We start from the raw sequence: 24,787 nt of genomic DNA, 5'->3' as shown, positions 1-24,787 counted from the left end.
AGTGAATTCTGATAATGTTACTTTGAACTTTGTGCAGAAAAAGTTTAGTAAAGCATTTAATGGTATTAATAATTTTGCAGAGGTAATTTTTAAGGCATATAAAGAATCAAACTATTCTCAAGTGATTTAGAATCACACTCTTTTTTAGACTTCTGTTTCATTGCCTTTTCTTGGCATGAAAGTGTTGATTCTGAGTTCTTGATCTGTCCGTCTATCTGTCAAAATCACTCATAAAACCTTATAAGTCAAGGAATAGTTGTAGTCTGCACCAGTGGAGGGAATAATCATATTAATGAAATAGAAATTTTTATTTATTGAAGTAGAAGCACATAATTACATGTGAAATTTGATATGCTAATTATTGAAAATATAAGTTAAAAACAAGTCCCATAAGGTGTTCTACTAGGTAACATTTTGCCTAATTCATTTGAGAATAGTGTTTCTTTTTTATAAAATTCTTGAATTCAGAATTTATTCAAATTGTACTGTCTGTTTTTAAGGTTATAACACATACTTATTAAAATACATATAATGGGAAGAGAGAAGGTACAAAAACTTAATGTTAGGGTAAGCCTTAGGAAAAAGTAATATCATGAAGAAAATTATGTATGTTATAGATTATTAGGAAATTGTTGTTGAAGAATATGACTGTGTTTGTGTTCTCCTCTTTCTCCCCTCCCCTCCTTTTTTTCCTTCTTAAGTATTCTAAGCTGAAAATGCAAGGGCCGGTTATAGAACTGATCCCATTTCTGATTGGAGCTTTGATTGGACCTGTTTCCAACCTGGGGCCAATCCTGTCTGGTGGCCTTCTCCTGGACCTGGCACAAATATCTGATCAACCTAGCCTACTGCAGGTCCAAACTCCTGAGCTCAAGAAATCTCCCATTCTGAACCTCATCCCCAGACTTTACAATAGCAGAGTAGCAGGGATTACAGTTGTGCACCATGACCCTACTCCATGACATTTTCTTAACCATATGCAGAAATGGTTCAAATTAACCAGAGTATTCACATCTCCTGAAGCATTCTGATTGGTTGAGGTTTTACTATATTTTATAGATATAATGGAAAAAAAAACTATTAACATTTCTGATGTAAATAAGCAACAGAAATGACGTTAGAACTTTTGATTTTTGGACTCCAGAATTAATACTGTTTTTCCTTTATTTTTTTTTTTGTCATTCAAGATAATGCCAACAAATTCTCTCTCTGTGTGTGTGTGTGTGTGTGTACATAAAATAAATGTAATGATTTGATTTTAATATGTGATTTTCGGGGGGGGAAGAATGTCTTAAATAATTATAGTTAATCAGCAAATACTCAGAACTGTATCACTGAGTAAATTACAACATTTCCTGTATTAGAACTGTCTGAATGTTAGCTTTATAGTACTAGTGGGTAAGGTTTTGAGAGGAAATGCATTCTTATGAAAATAAATTGTATTTTATTCATTCATTCATTTTTCTTAAAACTTTTACTAAGAATATTTACTTTAAAAGGAATAAGCACAAATATACAACTTACTCCTGTAACACATGGGAGCCCTCTCCTCCCTTATACCATCCCAGAGTCTAGGGAGAGAAAGAAATTTAGATTAATAGCTTAGCTTGGTACCTATAGAACACAATCTTAGTTCCAAGCCCAAAACCCTAATTGGGATCGTATCCTAAGTATCCTGGCTCCTTAGGTTCCTTGATGGACTGACTTTCTCCACTATCCTAGCTGTAGTCTTGACTCCGATGTCACCATGGTCAGAAATTAAACCCTCTGTCCATTTCTCAGAACCAGGATATAAGAGAAGAACCAGGGGAAAGATTCACCAGTTCAGGTTGTGGTGTCCATGCTGGATACAGCAGTATATACGTGCTGAAAAGAAAAGAAAGAGGATGATGGAAATGAGCACAGCTGCAAGTAATTGTATTTTGTTTAGGCACAGGTTCCCCTGTTTCTGTAATCTGGTAAGGGTATTAGTGCCATTAAATATATTTTTAAATTATCGAAATTAAATCAGTGCATAGAAGATCATTAGTAATAGCAATAATGAGAAAATACAATGTAAGGAAAATTAAGTTAGTTTGCTGGTGGAGAAGATAAGGCTAATAGTATTATCTTTACCTAAAGTCTTTATTTTATTTTCAGAGTACAATTTAATAGACTTGTATAGTGTTTTAGCTGCTAAAAACAGCAGCCTGAAGAGATTCTTTGTTCATTTTTATCAGTTTGACTTGAGATAAATCATTGATGGTGAAGGCTGATATGACCTTTAGAACTAACATAAATAATTAAGTTGAGATATCAGAAAACAAAATTTCCACATGGATAAGATAATACTTACCTTTGTATACTGCAGACTTACTAAATGGATAGCTTATTGACTCTTTTGTTAGATGATATTATTTGTGATTCTACCTGACTGTCCTCCTTTGGACTTCTCCATCCTGTTCCAAGATCTTTCATCAGTAAGGACCTCACTATCTTGTAAGATTTTGTTAGCCTTGGTATTCTTGCTTCCTCTCAGACCTCTGATCCCTCTGACTGGAAGGCAGAGTAGCGAGCTCCTCCCCAAGCTTCCATTTAAGGAGGGTGCCTATTCCAGGCATCTCTTCATTTCTCACCCACCTGTTTTACTTTGGACCTCTCAAATCATACCACTGTGCTGGGTACTTCCTCTTCCTTCTTGCCCTCCTCCCATCTTTTTCAGCTTCCTTTTTTGTTTTATCTTTCCAAATTAGATTATATATTCCTTGGAGGCAGGGGCTGGCTTTCTTTCTTTTTTTTTAAATTAATTTGTGCCCTCAGTGCTTAGGACTGCATGAAACATGGGAGACACTTAATAAATGGTTATTTATTGATTGACTGACTGATACCTTGATATTAGGTCATACCTCCTTATTTACATTCAGTTTCTCTAAATTCCTTGAGGACTGTAGTTTTATTTATTCTGTCTTACTCTAAATCATACACTCTTTCCAATATAAACATTGCTTATAATTTCCAGACTAGCTCTCAGCCACTCTAGCCAAAGACCAATTAAAAAAAAATACACAGTACTATTTTGCTCCAAATGATGAAACTGAGAAAATATCTTTGTGAATTAAGGTAAATTTGGACCTCAATATTTTTAAAGACTTAAGGGATGTGCTATCTTCCAAGGTGAGTGGTTTCAGTTATTGTATTTTGTCTTCATTGTTATTGCATGCTTTTGTAAACATTCTGTAACTCAACTAAGGCTTATCTACTTTAATTGAAATTGGAGAGGTATTTTAATTTTGCTTGACTTACTACTGCATAATGAATATTTCTTTTAAAAGTAATTAATTTTAAAATATTTTTAAAGCATTATTTATTTTTTATTTTGTGAACATTCTACCCTTGATAAAATGATTATATTATCAGAACTTTAGTCTTCATGATACTTCATCACTAGCTTTTTCTTTATTAATTATTGACTATTGTATTGAAATATAATTTTTAATGTAAAAACCTCAAGTAAATAAAATATAAAACACCAAGTAAACCAAAAAAGTTATTGAAAATGAAAAGAAAATAAGTTAAAGAAAAATATTTCAGGTAAAGTAATAAACTTATAGATATCCTAGCCTCCATTTTCCCCTTTAATTTTTAAAAGACAGCATTGAACATCATAACTAAGAGATGCACGTTGGAGAAGGACTCCATATAAAGAACTCACTTTAGGTCCTTGGGTAGAAAGAAGAAAGGTAAATCATTTTATTGGCACAACCCTCTTTTCTCACTCACCCTGGATATGACAGCAGCTTGGAGAGACTGTGTAGGAATTCTTGGATGAGATGCTCCTCATATTGGAAGACTTCAAATCCTTCTAAAGAGGAGTTCCCAGATGATTCTGAGTCCTTGAACCCAGTAGGAACTGGAATTGAGGAGCAACAAGATAGAGACCATTAGTGTATAAGAGCAAACATTCACTTTGGTCTTCATTAGTACTAGACCTATACCTGAGCATTTTTTAATGTTTCCAGGAAGAACTTTTGAGTGTGGGCACAGGGCAAAGAGAATGATTTGTGGGACATCCCCCAAATATGTCTGAATCCTTGTAAGTCCAGAGTTGGAAGAGGAAAGGTTTCTGTGTCATGAGGTGTATGTAATTATAACACTATGTTTTCATATGAACTCACAAACTTACAAGACATGGGACCTTGGATGAATTAATTTAGCCCTGTTTGTCTCAGTTTCCTCATCTGTAAAATGAGCTGGAGAAAGAAAAGGCAAACCCCTCTATTATCTTTGCCAAGAATACTACAATTAGTTTACAGAGAGTCAGACAAAACTGAAAATGACTGAACAACAAAAATGTTCCAAAATACTTTTTATCTGTGGTACTTTCTAAATCATTGGTACTAACCCTCTCTTTACATTATCTTGTGTTTATGTTTTACATGTTGTATTAGCCAATAGAATGCAACCTCCTTAAGGGTAGGAACCTCTCACTTTTCATTTTTCCTTTGTGTCCCTTAGTGCCTAGCATGGAGTCTTAAACATAGTGTTCAATAAATGTTGATTTAATTTGAATGTGCATAGAGAGTAGAAGTTTATGCTAAATGAATTTGAATTTAGACTGTCAAAATAATGTAATTTAGTCATATAATAATATATTTGAATTTGTTTGATAGGTGCAAACAGGTATTGAAATAAAAAATGAGCAAAAATAGTCTTTTTATCATATCTTTTCAATAACAATGATGTCTTTGCTCTCTTGCAGCTGTTGAAAATGGTCATATAGATGTGGTAAAGCTGTTGCTTCGGCATGGAGCAGATATTAATGGATCCCATTCTATGTGTGGATGGAATGCCCTGCACCAAGCAGCTTTTCAGGTAACCTCTTATGTTATTATTTAATTTCCATGTATATTGTGTATTTCACTCCTTTTAAGATGACAGTCCTGCCCAGTTTTTGCTTTTCATTTGCCTCTGATTTATGATGGTTAGGTAAATACAGAAAAGGCAGTCTAAATGCTAATGATTATTCTGAATAAACCAACTGATAATGTGAGTTTTGGGTTTGTAAGGATTATTTCAGCATTTAAAGTATGAATAACATATTTAAGATGTCATCATAAAATATTTGGAATCTAAATCAATCTTTTAAGTCATTTTTGTTTGAGAAACTTTTTAGTGGTGGGGAGAAACTATAAAGTAAGCAAGAGATTTTTGCCTTTCTTTACTTCATTTCTAAGAAACTAATATTGTTTCTATTTTTGTTTGCTGTGCTAATTTAACCCATTTGGTCCATTCATTAGGCCAGTGCATATATATCTATATGACTGTTTTGTAGTTTACATCTTTTTAAGTTTCTGTTATGTTAGAATGTTTAATTAGAAAATCCATCTTCTTCTCATTTTAATTGTGAATTTATGCTTTAGGAATACACTGAGTTAATACGATTGCTTCTTAAAAAAGGAGCAAACAAGGAATGCCAGGATGACTTTGGGATTACACCTTTGTTTGTTGCAGCCCAGTATGGAAAGCTGGAAAGTTTGACTGTACTGATTGCATCTGGTAAGATTCACCTTTTCAACTTCTATATGGTTAAACTCAAATAATTTAATTTTAGTTCTTCTCCTTAGAATAATATGACCAAAAAAGTATAAAATAGATCATAGTTTTTGATTGCACACATGATACATAAGAGTAATGACTTTCATTTATAGATTCATTTATTAAGAATTTTTTGCTAGCATTCTGCAGTGCCAAGTTTCTCATATATCAGAATCTGAGCATCACAGATTCTTGTTTTTTTTTTTTTTTGCAAGGCAAATGGGGTTAAGTGGTTTGCCCAAGGCCACACAGCTAGGTAATTATTAAGTGTCTGAGACCAGATTTGAACCCAGGTACTCTTGACTCCAGGGTCAGTGCTTTATCCACTGCTCCACCTAGCCTCCCCTCACAGATTCTTTCTAAGCAAGATTATTGATCTGTTGAGTATTGGGCTATCCTTTTTTGAGAGATATGAGTGTTCCCAGCCTTCTACTGGATTACTATTTTTACTTTTATTTAATTTTTAGAAACAATTTTGTGTTTTGTGCCATGGCTTGTTTATTTTAACTGGATTTTGTAATTATCTAAAATTAATCTTGCTGTAGGTTTATCTGTGACTGTCATCAGTTGAAACCAATAGATTTCTTCTGTTTTATGCTACTTTTTCTTTTTTCTTTTATATTATTACAATAATGTTGTTATAAAAGTAAACATACCCCCCCCCCCCAAAGAAGATGAGAAACCTCAAGAATGATGAGAGAGAGAGAAAAAAAATGTACTTCAGTCTGTGTTCAAATTCCAGTGGCTCTGTCTCTGGGGTGAGTTGCCTTCTTTATCATAAGTCCACTAGAGAAGTCGCTTCAATATTTCTTCCACAGTTGCTATTACAAGCTGAACTCTATTCTTCCCCACTCTCATCTATTCCATTGTCTCTCTCCTTTCATCCTTTCTCTCCTTTCATCCTGTCCCTGTCCAAAAGTGTGTTGTATCTGAGTATCCTCTCCCACAATCTTATCTCTCCTATCACCTCCCCCCCTTCCCTCCCCCATCCCCCCCCTTGTCCCATCCCTTTCTTCTCATTTTTTTCTAGGGTAAGATAGATTTCTGTACCCTATTTTATATATATATATATATATATATATATATATATATATATATATATATATATATATTATTTCTTCTCTGAGTCATTTCTACTGAGAATGAAAGCTTATTTCTTTCCGCTCACCTTCCCCCATTCTAGCCCATTGAAAAGGCTTTTTCTTGACTCTTATGTGAAATATCTTAGCCCCTTTTTCCACTTCTTTCTCTTTCTTCCATACTTTCCTTTATTACCCATTGACTCCATCTTTTTTACTATATTATACCATTATATCCATCTCCTTCCTATTCACTGTCTATATTTATTTGGTCCTTCTAATAGCTCTTATAAATGAAAAAGTGCATATGAATTTGTCAGTATCTTCTTCCCATGCAGAAATACAAAAAGTTCAACATTAAGTTCCTTATAGTTAGTCCTTCTCATCCACCCCCTCTATGGTTCACCAGAGTCTTGTACTTGAAGATCAAACTTTGTGTTCAGTTCTGGTTGTTTCAGTAGAAAAGTTTGAAGTCCCCTGTTTCATTGAAAGTCCATCTTTTTCCCTGAAAGAGGATGTTTAATTTTGCTGGGTAGTTGATTCTTGGTTGTATACCAAGATCTTTTGCCTTCCAGATTATCTTATTCCAATCCCTATGAGCCCTTAATGTAGATTCTGCCAGATCCTGTGTAATCCTGACTATAGAGCCACAGTAGTTGAATTATTTGTTTCTGGTAGCTTTTAGCATTTTCTCTTTGACTTGGGAGTTTGGGAATTTGGTTGTAATATTCCTGGAAGTTTTTCTTTTGGGATCTCTTTCAGGAGGTAACTGGTGAGTTCCCTCAATTTCTATTTTACCCTGTGCTGCTAGGATCTCAGAGCAATTTTGCTGTATTATTTCTTGAAAAATGAAGTCTAGGCTTTTTGCTGATTGTGACTTTCAGGTAGCCCAGTAATTTAAAATTATTTCTCCTGGATCTTTTTTCGAGGTGAGTTGTTTTTCCAATGAGATATTTCACATTTTCTTCTATTTTTGCCTTTTTTAGAAGAGTTTTATTTCTTCCTGATTTCTTGCAAAGTCATCAGCTTCCTTTAGTTCCATTCTGCATTTGAAGGAGTTTTTTTTCTTCAGAGAGCTTTTTTATCTCCTTTTATTCAGCTGGCCAATTCTTTTTAAAGCATTCTTTTCCTCATTTTCCTTTTGCTTTGCTTTTTCCATTTGGTCTAAAGTGGTTTTTAACATTATTTTCTTCAGTATTTTTTGGTATTTCTTTCACCAAACTGCCAATTTGGTTTTCATGATTTATCTGCATTGCTCTAATTTCTCCTCCCAATTTTTCCTCCATCTCCCTTAATTGCTTTTTCAAAGTCTTTTCTTTGCTTATCTATAGCCTGAGTTCACTTTCTATTTCTCTTAGAGGCTTTGGATACAGAAGCTTCAAGTTTGTCATCTTCTGGGACCAAAGTAATTTTCTATGGTCAGATTCTTCTTTTTCTTTTGTTTGCTCATTTCTTCAGACTAATTTACTGCATTTCCAAGTCTTTGGGAAGTTTTTGGGACACCCCATTGGGACCTTAATCCCTTCAAGGTCTTATGCTCTCTTGCCTGTGCTTTGATATGTAGATGACCACAGGCTCCCTCTGCCCTAGAGCTGTGAGGAGGGTCCCTGCTCGGCTATCTTAGTATGGAAACCCAACCTGGAACCTGGTTCTGAGTGTGGGCAAATAGCAGAGTCCTGCCCCAGGATGAGCAGAGAGATTTCTGTAGTCTCCCTGACCCCTTATCATTTGTGGGCTGTACTCTGGATGTACAGGCTGGCTTTCCTGATTTCCACTGTAGGTTCTCACCCTAGGACTGTTCTGAGGCTGGTGCTCCTGCACTCACTCTGGTGCAGCAGATTGTCTCACTGCCCCTTCATGCTGTTCCTGGTGATTCCTGGGCTGCACTGTGTGGCTCTTTTCCAACCCCTGGTCCTGGTGAAACACACCTTTCCCGCATAACTGTCTTGGACTGGGAAATTGTATTACTTAGTATTTCTGTGGATTCTACCTCTCTAAATTTTGGCTAGAGTCATAATTTCATGTCTTTTGGAGTTTTGGGGGGGAAGGAGTTTCAGGGAAATCCTGCCTTCATGCCACCATCTTTTTCTCTGTCCCTGTTTTATGCTACTTTTGTCCTATATTCTGTTCCTATTTTGAAAAAGCTGAGCTATAACTTTAATGTGGAATGATGCTTTTTCACTGTGGAATCTTTTCCTTTCTCCTCACTGCCTGAGATCTTGTGTTTGAAACAAACAAATGACATCAATATTATTCTGCCTTCTACCTGATTCCTGACTCTTCCAGAATTCAGGCTGTCTCCTTGGCATCTTTCATTTCCTCTATGAGCTTCTGAAATCCCATTTATGTGTACTAGTTTTATTGCCCTTGTTATCATTATTTTATTGTCTTCTTCTTTGATTATGAGGTTCTTGTCTTAGACTTCTGCTTACCTTTCATTTTTCCTGCTGGCATGATGTTTCTATCTTTGTTTTTAGCATCTTATAGGCAAGTATAAGAAAATGACTTTCTCACTTTCTTTGATATTTCCATCTTCCATGACATTCTCATGCAAAAGGATTGATATTACAGGACATGTAGCCTCACACTTGAGTAGCTTCTAGGCTGCCACCAGATGAATGGTGATATTTAGTAAGGGAGCACAGGCACAGTGTTTAGGATCACTTCAGGTACACTTATCAGGGAAGAAAAGGAAAACAATAGAATAGATTCATTTATGTAACATACATACTGTATAGACTATTAATTTAGATAGGAGGTTAATTGATGATTTCTGCTCAAAAAAACTGAAAACACCCCAGGGACAGCCGAATTAAAAGAAACATAAAGTCTTTACTAATATTATTTTGTCACAATCTAGGGCAACTCTGGTGCATTGGATAAAGCACTGGCCCTGAGATCAAAAGGACTTGAGTTCAAATGTGACTTTGGACACTTGACATACTTAACAGTGTGATCTTGGGCAAGTTACTTAATTCTGTTTGCCTCACATCCAGGTCCATCTCCAGTCATCCTGATTCATATCTGGCCTCTGGAGACAGATGACTCTGGAGGAGAAATTGAGGTTGGTGATTTAGCTCAGTACTACTTCACTTAAATTCAGTTCATATGCTGGTCATGGCATCATCAAGGCTGCTCTGGGGCTGGTGCTCCTGCACTCACTCTGGTGCAGCAGAATTGTCTCACTGCACCTTCAAGTTGTCTCACTGCCCCTGGTGATTCCTGGACTGCACTGCGTGGCTTTTTTCCAACCCCTGGTCCTGGTGAAACACACCTTTCTCGCAGAACTTCTTAGTTGTTTTGGGCTGGGAAATTGGAAAAACAAAAACAAAACTTTGTCACAAGTTCAAAACCTTCTCTGATATTTATTTGTTGTGTGCTTTGAGCAAGTACTTAAGCTTAAACAGTTTCCTGTTTAACTATGGCATAGCCAGGTTGGAGAATTGGTTTTTCATGATAGTATAAAATTGTGTTTCAGTAAAATCTGGAATAAGTGAGGACAATGGCAACAAAAAGAGAAGTTTGGATTGGATGGTTTTTAAGTTATCATGGGACACTCAATCCTATGATTATATTAATGACTTAAGTGTGAGGAAGGAGCAAAACAATGAATGTATTTGTTGTGAGCATTGAGAGAGGAGAGATAGAGGGAGAGAGAGAGGTAGTAAGAGAGAGGGAGAGAGGTAGCAAGGGAGGAGAGAGAGGAGAGAGGTAGTAGCAAGGAAGAGAGAGAGAGAGAGAGAGAGAGAGAGAGAGAGAGAGAGAGCGAGAGAGCGCACAATGGGGAGAGAGACAGAAGTAGTGAGGGAGAGACAGGGAGAGAGCAAAAGAGAGAGGGAGTGAGGGGGAAGAGGGAATGAGGGAGACAGGGAGAGAGGGAGGGAGAGAGAGAGAGAGAGGGAGAGAGAGTGAGGGGGAGAGAGTGAGAGACAGAGATACAGAGACAGGGAGAGAGAGGTTAGTTGAGGGGAGGAAAGAACTGTAATGGGGAAGTATAATGAGAGGGGAGATAGACTTGTAATAACAGTGCAAAAAACATACTATCTTAGTAAGGGTAATGCAAAGATATTGTGGGTGAATGGGGGGAGAGGGGGATGATAGGAATTTAATCTTTTAATATGCTCTAGACATTCCTCTTTTTCTCCCCCCCCCCTTGGCATTTTCTTGACAGTTTTCAAAGGTTGTGAATTGCAGAGCAGTTGCTATTGTGAATTGATAGGGGGACTTTCCTTACTGGAACTCTTGTATACTAATGGAATCATATGTCCAATGCAAAAGAGAAAAAGAAAGTGGGGAAAGGATTAAATTTTCATAAAATACATAGTAGTCTAAAATATAAAGACTATATTTAGAGGATCTTGTGTTTATTGACAGTAAAACAGAGTATAACAGCAGAAGATATTAAGTATCTATTATGTACAGAACTAAATGAGTAGCTTTTAAGGGATATAAGATATAAATTAGAGTCTTTGATCTCAAAGAGCTTATAATTTCTTAATGGTAGACAACATAGGCAGAGATAGGTTATTAAAAATAATATTTAATAATTATAGCAAATTAACAGAGTTTATGGAATTGCCATCCTAAAAGAAAAAATGCTGTTGAATAGATTAAAAACAATAACCCAACAATTTATTGCTTACAAGAAATGCATCTAGAGCCAAAAGTTATAATGATCTTGACTGATAAAGCAGAATTAAAAGTAGCATGAAGAGAGTTAACCACAGAAATTCATGCTTTATTTAAAAGGTAACACTGATAAGGAACTATATGGGCAAATCAGAACTTTTTTTAACTTTTAACTTTATTTATTTATTGATTTTGAATTTTACAATTTCCCCCCTAATCTTGCTTCCCTCCCCCACCCCCCATAGAAGGCAGTCAAATCAGAACTTTTTTAAATCTTTCATTTAACTCACTTGTAAAATGGGGATAATATCTGTTGTGAGCATCCCAAGAATGATATATAAAGAATTTTGCAAAGCTCAAAGTGCTCTATATAATTTAAGTATCAATTATTATTGTTTTATTATGAAATATTAAACATCAAATAGCATAGCAACAAAATTCATAAGGAAAAGTATATTTATTTGCCCAAAAATTCTTAGAAAATTAATAGTAATGGGGATTTCAGTATCTTTCAAATATGTCATCTCTTCTGTGGAGCCTTTTCTGATTCTCTGTACCCCTTCAGTTGTTAATATGATTTTTCCTTATGAAAAAATTACCTTCTAATTTAACTATATGCATTTTGTCTGTTACTAGTAGATGTTAAGTTTCTTCATGGCAAAGACTATATCCTTTTCTGTCTTTGTTTCTCCAGTGCTTGGCCAGTATCTTGGAAATAATAGGTACCTTATACATGTTTATTGCATTGATGATGATGATAATAATAATAGTAGTAATAGTAACATTTTACAAATATTATTTCATTTTATTCTCATGACAACATTGGGAGGGTAGATGTTGTTATCCCCATTTTACAGAGAAGGAAACTAAGGCAGATAAATGTCATTCAGGAACATATGGATTGTAAGGCTGAGGCTACATTTGAATTCAGTTCTTCCTGACCTACTACTGCTCTAGCTACTTCCCTACTAACTGTAAAGCACTTTAAAGTTTACAGAGCATTTTATGTTATACCGTTATAGCTTCAACTAAATGATGCATCAAATAAAGAACTAAATAAAAAATGAGAAGTTTTGACTTTGATTTCTGGCAAAATTCTTGACCTTTACTAAAAAGGATGACTATTGGGCATTTAGAAAAGAAACCATGCTTAGAAAGGAGGAACATCAAGAACAGATCATGTCAGACTCTATTTTTTTGATAGATTTAAGATGCTGGTAATTAATTTTTGTAAAGATATAAAACATCTGAATTGAGAAAACAAAAAATGGGTGAAATAAAATAATTTTAGAAAGCAAAACTAAATAAGTTATTAATGAGTGGTACAAAAAAGACAGGATTATATGGAATAAAAAATGAACTGTATTAAACATTTAAAGAACAAATTATGTCTAGTATATAGACAGTTTTCAAAAATACACAACTAACTCTTTCTACAAGACAAATATGGTTCTGATACCTAAACTATCAAAAGATAAGCTAGCATTTATATAGCACTCTTAGTTTCCAAAAGACTTCACAAACATCAACTCATTTTTTTCTTACAGTCTTGGTAGGTACATTTTACAGATGAGGAAATTGAAGTAGTGTTTAGGTCATTTGCCTAGTTACATAGCTAAGTGTCTGAGGTTGAATTTGATCTTAGGCCTTCTGAACTCTCAAGTCTAACTATACTACTAAAGAAAACAAAACTGATCATTAGTGATTATTTAGATCTGTTATCTCAACTTTGTGGATACTGATTCCATCAGTGCAGACCTCAAATCACCTGTGCCTGCTAATTCTGTGACATTCTTCTCCTCATTCTCCTGTAGAGTCTATATAGAACATCTATACAGTCTGTGAGAGGACTTCTGTCTGTATTTTTCAATATTTTGTGATTAACAGGGCAATATTTGGACTATTTGCTAAACCTTGGATTCATCACATGCCTTACTCATCTCATGTTCTCAATGATATTCTTTATTCTATTTCTTGTAAATGAAATTGAACCTTCTTATGTCTATCAGGTGTGTCTTCTTTATCCCTGAATCCCTTGAAATTTTGATATCAAAGAAATTTTAGTCTTTTGAGAGTCTCAAGTATATATTGCATCACTTGGAGAACTTTCGATTTAAAAAGATGGGCCTTTATATAGGAAGCAATTTGTGATAATTAAAACCACCATGAAGTTTCCCAAATGCTCTTTAGCCTTTTTTTTTTTGTCCCATTGAGTTCTTAAATTAAACCATTGTCCTCTTTAAATGCATGTTTCACAACTTTGTGGGCTAACTTCTAATTACATGTCATAGTCTGGACAATAAGCATTTTTTACCATTTAGCTTTTCCTGTTTTAGGATAATTGTTAATCTCCTCAGGGTGACTATAATATTCAAGGATATGATGAAATTAAACTTTTTTTTTGCTAGTTATAATGTCTAGAACATTCCCATTAGCACTTAGGAATCCTTTAGGCCTTCTTTACACAGTACATACATTGAACACCTCTGGCAAACATATATCTCCAATTTTCTTTTTGTACTAATAGCATTTTTGCTTAAAATTGATGAATCAGTTATTAAACTGAACTCTCTCATGCTTTTATCATGTACAGGAGTGATTTCTGTTAAAATGCCTTTTTATTTGTTTGCTTGACAATTTGTTTAATTGACAATCAGTTCACAGCTATAACATAAAGTAAACATTGTTCCTGCATCTTTTAGTATGACAACAAAAATTTGACTTTTTGTAGGAAATTATTTGTGAAACTCTTCTTGTTCATTTTTCTTATTTTCATTTTTGATACTCTGAATTCAAATGTAGATCATTTTAATAAAGATTATAAGTAGGTGGCACAGTGAATAGAATCTGGGTCTGGAATCAGGAAACTCTGTCTTTGACCCTGGGCAAATCATTTAACTTCTGTTTGCCTTAACCCATTGGAGAAGGAAATGGCCAACCACTTCGGTACCTTTGCCAGGAAAATCCTAAATGGGACCCTGAAGAGATGGACATAACTGAATGACAATAACAAAACAAGTGATATTGGTTAGAACTTATTGAGATTTTCTCTAATTTTTTAGTGACTTTTCTGTTCTTTTAGTATCCTTTTCCCTCCTTAGTAGTCTTTTATAGTGATACCTAAGGTTTTTCAAGATTTTGTTGTCCCCCCCCCCCCCCCCCCAGTATAGATTTCCTTCTTACTTGACTGCTCTTTCCGGTTTCATCTTCCATATCTACCTCTTCATATATCTCGTTAGTATTGAAGTATTGGTTTTCAAATGTATTTGTTGGTCTTCCTTACATAATTCTCTTTTCTTCTCTAGCCTTATTTTCCTACATTTATCTGTCCAAGTGATTTTACTAAAAAGCGCAAGTCTGACCATGTAATCTTCAATCAAAAACTCCACTGGTTTTCTGTTGCCACTAGGATGAAATAAAAATTTTGTTTGGTGTTTAAAGACCTTCACCTCCTGACCTCAATTCCAGCCCAATTATGTATTTCATTCATTGATCAGCAAATATTTACTTGCTAAGTATACTGGCACTTACTATGTGACAGACAGTGGATAGAGACAAAATTATACCCTTCCTTCAAATAGGTAGTCCAGACAAAAAAAATCTCCTCTTTTATTCATACATAGTTCAGTCACAATGACCTTCCTGCTGTTCCTTGTTTATGATCCTAAGTATTTATCTCTGGACCTTTGCACTGGAGGGTATTTCTTCCATTCCTCTGCTCCTTTTAATATTTAACTGGTATTTATCAGCTTCTATATGAAACCTTTTCTGATGGCTCCAGCTCCTAATGCCCTCCCTCCAAAATGATTTTATATGTATTCTGTATATACTTATTCACTTATTATATTGTTTTCCCCAAAACATTAGAAACTCATTGAAACCAGAGATTATTTCATTTTTGTCTTTGTATCCTCAGTGATAAGAACAGTGCCTTTCATATAGTAGGTACTTAATGAATGGTTGATTGCTGATTGGTCTGGCATTGATGATAATAAATAGTTGAAGAATGGTTGATAGATTATGCCATTTTATGTTTATTTGTTGTGCTCTTGTCAGTATCATCAATAAGTACATTGGAATGCTTGGCTCAATTTGGACTCCTATCAAGCTTTTTTTGGATTATTTATTATAATCTGTCATCTTTTCCCATAGAGTTTTATAAAGCTTTAGAATTCTAAAATCATTGTTCCCTTTGGCTTCATTCAATCTTCTTCCTCTTGGCAAGGAAATCAAGTGTTTGCTAGCTAAGGAAGTCTCCAAATGCTTTGGTCTCTTCTTTGTGGTGACAATTTTATATTATTATTAGGAAATCTGATATTATAAGGAAATGATAAAATGGTCAGTTTCTTTACTTTTCTCTACTTTCTACCTTTTAACTTTGACCATTAAAATGAATAGACCAGATTGAAAGCGTCTCACTTTTTCATTGTCAGACTAATTAGTAATACCTTTTATGAAATAAAATGAAAAGTATTTATTAAGAATTAATTATGTACCAGGAACCATACTAAACACTGTATGTATGCAAGTAGACAAAGTTGAAAAGACCAATCAGAGACTTGGTCCCAAGGTGAACTTTATTTTAACTCATTCCCTCTAGCTCTTACTCCTCATTGAACCTTTCCTTATGATAAAGAAACACAGCTAAGCTAAAAACATTGTACCCAGTGGCTATGAATTACTGGTCCCATGACTCTTTGTCATTAGATAGAGAATATATCTGATCCGTTGCCTTTGTATTTTTTATTTCTCAAATCTGTTTTTTTTTTCCAATATATATTTTGTCAAGTATCCCTTTGTTCACCTTTATTATATATTGACTTGTTTTGAAGGAGCTTAGGTTATTTTTAGAATTTTTCTCTGTCTTCATTTTTGGTAGTCAATGCTGGTAAATCTTCAGTGAATGATCTTCATATTGACCTTTTTGCTTATATTTATTGGTTTCTCTTCTTATCATATGAAAGGTAGCCTGGCATAATGCATAGAGAGAAGGCTAGTCTTAGAAACTGGAAAACCTAAGTTCAAGTTCTGTCTTTCACATATACCATGGGTGTGTGTGTGTGTGTTTGTACATTTATGTGTGTACACAAGTATACATGCACACACACATAAACACAACCCAGATAGCTCTCTAAGACATAATGAATTGCCAGTCTTTATTAGAGAAGAAAATTTATGTCCTTAAAGTTGTCTATACTGTTGAATCCTTACCTGGGTCAATACCAGCAATAATTTGCCACTATTAAAAAGTATAAAATTCTTAAAGTTGATAAAGAAATCTGAATTGTTTTCAGCTTTTCAAAATTTTAATCATATTTTGTTATCCAGGAGATTTTCTCAAGTTTACTCTTTTAGTTTAATTCGGAACTCCATTTGTAGAGACTTTGGTTTTTTGGTTTTATGTATTTTTTTGGTAGAACTCCTACCATTGTATGGGGGAAAAGAAAAAAAAAGGTATAAAGAGTATGATAAATTTGAATTTGAGCCATTAATAATAAGCCATCTGGCTTATTATTATCAATTCCAGTTAATGTGTTTTCAAATTTTATTTTCATGATTTTTAGCTAGTGTTTCATTGAATCGCCAGTGACATGCATCAAAATCCTTATGACCATTTAAGTCTGTCAGTTGCATTATTATTAGATGATATATTTTTTCCCTCAAAAATTGATATCATTACTCCCAAATGGTGTTTTTTGATGAAATAATTAGAATAGGATGAATTCTTTAATGAATGAAATTTCAGTTTTAGTGAACAAATGTAAGTTTCAGCATTAATTATTTATTTTTAAATTACTGTAAAAACATGAGCAATTTAAATGATTATCAGCAAGTTAGAAAAATAAATATGATTGTATAATAATGCCCATGGATAAAAATAGCTGTGCCACTTTATGTTGTATTAATTTAATTTATTGGTTGTAATTTTTTCTTGTTTGTCTCAGGTGCCAATGTAAATTGTCAAGCCATGGACAAAGCTACCCCATTATTCATTGCTGCACAAGAGGGTCATACAAACTGTGTGGAGTTTTTACTTTCTAAAGGGGCAGATCCTAATCTTTATTGTAATGAGGACAAATGGCAGTTACCTATTCATGCAGCTGCACAAATGGGCCATATAAGGTAGGTGCTCAGAAAGACTTGTGAAAGTCTCCTCATTAAGCATTAATAAAGAGTAAACATTTTAGTTAATAGTAAAAAGGAGACAGAAAAGAGATTGATTGTAATGTTATGACTTATTTTCTTTAACATGATATAATTTACCTTGGATGACCAGTTTATTAGTGTAGTTGCCTAGTGATGTAGTTAGAAAAAATTTTGATAGGATGTTGCACCCTCTGCTCATATTCAAAGTAAGAAACCTTCTAAGAGTATGACCATATGTATTACCATGTGTAAATAAATGTTTGTGAAATAATGTGGGATTAATGATTACCTTGAAACAAATTAAAGACTTTGATTTTCTACAAAATCACATATATTACAGCACTGAATAATTTTGAAATACACTTCTCAAAGACTCTTTGATTTATCATTGCAAGATTGAAAGTCTTTTATAATTAATGTTAATGTTAGTAATAATTTATATCCAGTTGTACTAAATTTTTCACTTCACAGTAACTTTTGCAGATTCATCTCTTAGGAACTCCCACATATTTCCTCTCACTGCTTAAAACTGGGTTACGCTGGCACCACTAAGCCATATTGTATAATAACCATTTCTAGAAGAAAGATATGTTTGACTGAGAAAAAGGAATTAATATGCTTTTCTAAAACAAAAAACTATTATAAAAGTTAAATAATATTAATTCAATACTATATTTAAAGATAATACTCTTAGCACACTTAAAATAATCTCTAAATTATATTTATAGGAATCTTAGTCTGAATTTGATTTATTTCTCATACATTCTTTAAAAATTTTTAATTTATTTTAATTTTCAGTTCCAAATTCTTATTTCCACCACTTACACTTTGAGAAGGCAAGAAAAACAAAACCAATTACAAGTATGTAGAGCCATACAAAACAGATTTCTACATTAGCCATGTCCAAAAAGAGAAGAAAAGAAAATATACTTCAGTCTGTATTCTGAGTCCCATCAACTTTCTATCTGGAGGTGGATAGCTTGTTTCATCATGAGTTCTTTGCAATTGTGGTTGGCATTATGTTGATCAAAATTACTAAGTTTTCAAAGTTGATTATCTTTCCAATATTGTTGTCATTGTATATATTGTTACCCAGTTTTTGCTCACTTCTTATTGCTCTAGTTTATAAAATCTTCCCAGATTTTTCTGAGACCATTCCCTTCCTCATTTCTTACAGCTCAATAGTATTCCATCATGTTCAGCCATTCTCTAAATTTATGGGTATCCCTACTTTTGAATTTTTTGCTGCTATAACTACTTTTGATGTTTTTGGATCCTTTTCCTCTTTGGGATATAGATCTAGTAGGATTTAGAATAGAACACTCTTTAGGTTACAAACCTAGCAGCAATATTACTAGGTCAAAGGGTTTTAATAACCTTTTAAAATAATATTTTAATAATCCTTTGGAAATAATTCCAAGTTGTTCTCCAGATTGATTGTTTGGGTCAATTCATAGCTCTACCAATAGTGCATTTAAAAAAAATCTGTTTTCTCCCAGCTCCCCAGCCTCTGTGTGGAATACTTTTATTCATATAAATTTGACTGAGTTCTCTGTACATTTTTCATTATTTTTAATTTTTACTTTTTAGTTTATTCTAATATGTCTTACACAATTGTTTTTCTACTCATTTTAAAGTCTAGATTGGTATCAGAACTCTCCGTGCTTTTGTCCTTAATTCTAGGTATAGATTCTGGACATAGGAAATAATTTTTCTTTGAGATTTTATCTCTTACATTGTTTTTGAGTTAGGTTCTCCCATTGAATTTCAGGTTTTGCTAAGTATTTCTTGCCATCCTTCTTTTACATGGAAGAAACAAAGAGAAAACCACATTTGTCTTTTGCCTCTCAGAGGAAGTATTTTACCTTTATTGTATCTCAGCTGGTTTTTTTTTTGCTTTCCAATACCTAGTACAATTTTTAAATTTCCATAAACTGTAGGGTATAATGGAAAAAGCATTAGACAAAGAAACTAGGAACCACATTTTAATACCAGTTCTGTCTCCTTAATTCCCAACCTTTAATTTTTAGCCCATTTTCTGGTGATCTCTAAAGTTTTTTCCAGTTCTAATATCCAATGATTCAAGATTACTTAGCAGTTAGCTTTTACTCATTTTCATTAATAATTATCCCAGGCTATTTTGTTTCTACATTGTCCCAGAACTTAAAGGAACCATATCACTTGCAAAATAATAAAAGTGGGCAGAAATTCTGAATGGAGAATAAATGAATTTCATTTTATCAACAATTATTTTCCTTTGATGAAAATAAAAATTATTCCTTACTAATTATATATATATATATATATATATTAATTCAAAGATACAATTTTATTTGGTACCTGTTGAAGTAAAAAGAAGTTTTAAACTTAGTAACATATTAATAGTTATTGTGGTGATATTGTATTTCTTAGAACTTTAGGTCAAAGATTTGACTCAAAATTTATTTTTAATTTTTGCATAGTGATAAAGGCTTAAAAATGATGCCCTTAAATGAAAATTGTAATTGATTGGATTTTAACTTGATGTACTTTTTGAGTAAATGGATATTTTCTTAAACTTTACTCATCATAAAGTTGAATCATAGACCATTGGAGTAGGAAGGGAATCAAAGAGATTATCTTGACACTTTTTACTGTTAAGGAAACTGAGATAACCAAAGTTTCTAAAGTGATTTATCCAATATTACATGACTTCAAAGCATAAGAGTTAATGTTTACAGTGAGGGGTGAAGAATGATGCTACTAATTATCTGTATTAGAAAAATACTGATTTCCCTTACTATGTTAAAATGTTCTTGAATGCATGTATTTGCAGAATCTTGGACTTGCTTATACCAATTACTGATAGAATTTGTGACACTGGCCTGGACAAAGTGAGTCCTGTATACTCAGCAGTGTTTGAAGGTCATGAAGATTGCCTAGAAATGTTACTTAAAAATGGCTACAGCCCAGATGCCCAACCAGGCTTAGTCTTTGGATGCACTTCTCCCATGTGCATGGTCTTCCAAAGGGAGTATGTATATTTAATACTTTTTTCTTTATTTTTCTGTAATAAATTATTTCATGATAAAATTTGCTGTTGTTAATAACTAAATTGTAAAGTGATCAAGCATGTCTCTAAGGCTGTTAAGAAGGTAACATTTTTTTTAGTTCCTATTTTAAATTTGGTTATATTTTTAATATGGCTTCACTATTAAACTTTAAAAAAACACTTTTATATTAAAATAGCTTTAGGTGCTTCTTGTCTGATTTCCTTGTTCTTTAAGACATTACAGAAATTTAAATAAGATTTTTACCACCTATATTCAGAGATAGTGACTTGCGAAAGGTTTTTTCCTCTTGTATGCATTATTTTTACAGTGATTTAATAAATTTGGAAGAAAGCTTTATAATTGCTAAGAATTTTTTCAACAATAAAAAAGACTTTAATTGAATATGCTCTTAGATTAGCCATGGTATTTAATTTATTTTTAAAATTCTCTTGCAAAGTTTGTTTTGGCAATCTTTAACCTGAGGGAAACAAATAAATAAATATTTGACTATATTAAGTAATGTTGAATACTTAAATATTAATTAAACTAAAGTTTTGATTGACAAATATTTGTCTATGAAATTGGCTAATGTTTAATGATAATATTAAAATCAAAGACCTACAAGAGTGTAAGAAATGTTATTCTTGTTTTAACCTAAATTTCCTCTGATCTTTGAAAGTGGCCCCAAGAGATGATTTGTTACTAACATTTTGGTCACCAAATGGCTTGTTTTTGGGGAGGGTAGGGTGAAGGAGGTAGTAATGGTATTAAAAGTAGATTACTAAGGCAGCAATTCCCTGACTTTTTAGTCTCAAGACCCTTTATAATGATGACCCCACCTCTTTTCTATGTGGGTTCTTTGTCAATATATGCTATATTAGAAATTAAAATATTTATTTAAAAATAACAATAATAGAACCATTATGTTAGTCAACTAGTATTTATTAAATGCCTGCTACATTCTAGGCACTGTGTTGTGTCCTGAATACAAGAAAAACAGATGAAACAAAACCCCCCATAACAGTCTCTGCTTTCAAGGAGTTCACAATCCAGAGTTAACATGTAAGCAAAATCCCAGCTGTATAAGAGGACATATGAAGTAGAAAATGCCTGGACTTGGGAGATTGGATGTCATGTGTGAGGGACAGCAAGGAGAACAGTGTCACTTGATCAGAGTATGTGAATGGCTCTAATATATAGTAAATAGCCTGGAAAAGTAGGAAAGGGCTAGGTTTTGAAGGATTTTGATAATCAAATAGAGAATTTATATTTGATCTTATAAGAACAAAACATATATAGGATAAATTGAGGGTAGTCAGTTGAGGGAGATCACTAATTTTAAAAGGACTAGGAAAGGCTTCCTGCAGAAGGTGAGAGTTTGGCTGAGATTTGAAGCAAGCCAGGGAAGCCATGATATGAGGAGAGAGAAAATCCCCCCATCTGTATAGAGGATATATGAAGTGGAAAATGCCTGGACTTGGGAGATTGGATGTCATGTGTGAGGGACAGCAAGGGGACCAGTGTCACTTGATCAGAGTATGTGAGTGGCTCTAATGTATAGTAAGAAGCCTGGAAAAGTAGGAAAGGACTAAGTGATGAAGGGTTTTAAATGATCAAATAGAGAATTTATATTTGATCTTAGGAGTCACTGAAATTTATTGAATGGGGAGGATAATATGGTTAGTCTTACTTTTTAAATACATATTAAATAAATTTTTTAAAGAAGAATAATTTTTATCAAAACAAAAAAAAATTAGAATAGCAATTTTTTACATATTTACTATTTTCTTTAATGTCCAGGATAGTGGACAACTGGATTTTTATATTGATTTCTACATTCAGTCAGTTGAGATATGTTTTTGGATTAACATTTTTTAACAGAATCCTGATCTCATATAGATATTTAGTTGGAAAAGGGAAGAGCATTTTAATCTCCTTTTCAGATAATTGTAGCTATTCTTCTCTGATATAACATCAAAACTTGACAAGCAGTAGTTTCTTAGAGGTTAGTTGCAATATGGACTCTGAAACCATATCATTAGCTTTTTGTTACATTAAAATCCATTGGTCTATTTTACCCTTTGATTGAATCTTTAATTCATGTATGACTTTGTCGCATCATGCATTTTTATTTGGAAAATAATAGGTCACTGAGTTATGCAGATCTTTCAGATGTTGACTCATTTCATTTTATAATATCAATAAATCAGATTCATTAATATCATCACTGATCTTAGCAGAAAAGTCTTTAATCATTGGGAAATTGTCAAACTCACAATGGCAGATGCAAGTTTTCTGAAACTCTTAATTATCTCTTGAAAACTTAAATTTTATCATTGGTAACAAATACTGTCAGTTGTTTTCCTTCCATTCACTTTGTTCATTTTCAAGAAAATGCCTGTCAGATCTCCAAGTCTGAATAATTTTGTTTTGGCAGTCATTTTTCCAAGTAAATATGGTGTTCATGAAAAGTGATCAGTTCAGCTCACAACCTAGACAGTCATGTAGGTGCTTTCTCTGAGAACTCAGACCTCAGCAGGCAACAGAAATGTTTTAGGTGAGTTCCTGTTTTTCATACAGAATATTAAAAAGGTGTTTATTCAGAGTTGAGATTTCATTAAACTAACAATCTTTATTTCTTTATCAAGTACATTAAGAATGTTTCACTTAAAAACTGGTACTTTTTTTCCCCTTTTACTCTTAAGTATGTAACAGTGAAGAACCCCCATATGGTCAGGTTGGATTCAGCTGCCTTGTGATTTGTGTGCCAGCAACTTTATCCACCACTGCCTTTGTATCAAGAGTGGAATTGTTGGGGGGCGGCTAGGTGACACAGTGAATAGAGCACCGGCCTTGGAGTCAGAAGTACCTGGCTTCAAATCCGCCCTCTGACACTTGATAATTACCTAGCTGTGTGGCCTTGGGCAAGCCACTCAACCCCATTGCCTTGCAAAAAAAACCCCCCAAAAAAAATCTAAAAAAAAAAGTGCAATTGTTTGCATGGTTCTTCCAGGATTAACCATGAGATTAACATATGTATATATACACATACACACACACACACACAGTTTCAACACTTTGAATATTTCATCACCCCTTGAGTTTGTTGTCAAGCATTTGTGTAAAAGAAGATCTTTGATGATCAGTTTGTTCTAATATCTGATGAGTATAAGCAAAACAGCATGCCCAGCTTGTCTATAGATTGATCAGTTAGCAAGGCAAATGAACAATCCTGTAGATGAGATGTTAACTCAGTCTTATTGCTAGCACTACATTTTTAATTCTCAGATCATGTAGCCTCTGAAAAACTCCCCTGTATACTGGTGATAGAATGAGAATAAAAAAAGGTAAATAGCATCTTAGTATTATTATAAAAATAGTTTGACTTCACAGAGCTTCTGAAAGGTCTCAGGAACCTCCAGGGAACTGCAGTTACTTTTGAAAAATGCTAAAATATAGAAAGACAATTTTCATTTCTGATACTTGATTTTGTACTTTTGTATTTATTACCTCTGTTATTTTGGACAAAGTGCAGCTAGGTGGCTCTGAAGTCAAGAGGACCTGAGTTCAAATGTGATCTCAGACACTGTACACTTACTAGCTGTGTGATCTGATTCGTATCTGGCCACTGGACCCAGATCTCACTGGAGGAGAAAGTGAGGCTAGCGATATAGCACAGCATCCCTCTCCCTTATTATTTCAGTGTACATGCATGTCATGGCATCACTTCCCTGATGTCATGGGTTTCTTTGAAAATGAAGTATAAACAATAGTACCTTGGACAAGTTACACAAATTGATGGAGTAGATTTGAGACATAAGGTCCATTCTGGTTCTGAATCTGTTCCTCTTTTAAGTGACGCAGGTCCAAGCACAATTCCTTGGGACATCTTACTGGAGACCTCTTTCAAAATAGATATTAAACCATCTATGACTGCTCATTGAGTCGGACCACACAGCCAGTTTTATCTCCACCTAATTGTAATTCTACCTCCCACTTCTCTCTTTTCCATAAGAATAGTATGAAAAACTTTTATCAAATATGTGCTAAAATCCAGATAAAAGTATACCTACAGATTTCCCCATACCTATCCTATCTAATGAATTATCCTATCACAAAAGGGACATAAGATTCACCTAAAGTGATCTTTTCTTAATTGTGTCATGCTGCCATGTTATGAATACAACTTGCTTTTCTAGAATTCACTCTTCAACACTTTAACCTTCTGAACTAGAATTTTATTAGGAATTGTGATTAAGTTCTATAGATTGAAAACTATTATTTTCCATCTTTGGAAAATCAGGACATAATTCTTCAGTCTTATGG

At 33.7% G+C, this 24,787-nt stretch overlaps 1 protein-coding gene across 5 annotated transcripts in view; it reads left to right on the top strand.

Annotated features, from left to right (window-relative positions):
* ASB3 (ankyrin repeat and SOCS box containing 3) overlaps positions 1-24,787 on the top strand; it is a 131,003-nt gene that overhangs the window by 74,352 nt on the left and 31,864 nt on the right. For all 5 annotated transcript variants that reach the window (XM_074206067.1, XM_074206070.1, XM_074206084.1 and 2 more), the window contains exons 4-7: positions 4,739-4,851; positions 5,400-5,535; positions 17,228-17,405; positions 20,245-20,442. In XM_074206067.1, coding sequence (XP_074062168.1) covers positions 4,739-4,851; positions 5,400-5,535; positions 17,228-17,405; positions 20,245-20,442 — 625 coding nt within the window. The remainder of the gene's footprint in view (positions 1-4,738; positions 4,852-5,399; positions 5,536-17,227; positions 17,406-20,244; positions 20,443-24,787) is intronic.

The sequence above is a fragment of the Macrotis lagotis genome, chromosome 1 (genome assembly GCF_037893015.1).
Source record: "Macrotis lagotis isolate mMagLag1 chromosome 1, bilby.v1.9.chrom.fasta, whole genome shotgun sequence".
Classification (NCBI taxonomy): Eukaryota; Metazoa; Chordata; class Mammalia; order Peramelemorphia; family Peramelidae; genus Macrotis; species Macrotis lagotis.
Note: the sequence above shows the minus strand (reverse complement) of the source record. Positions and strands in the feature narration are given on the sequence as shown.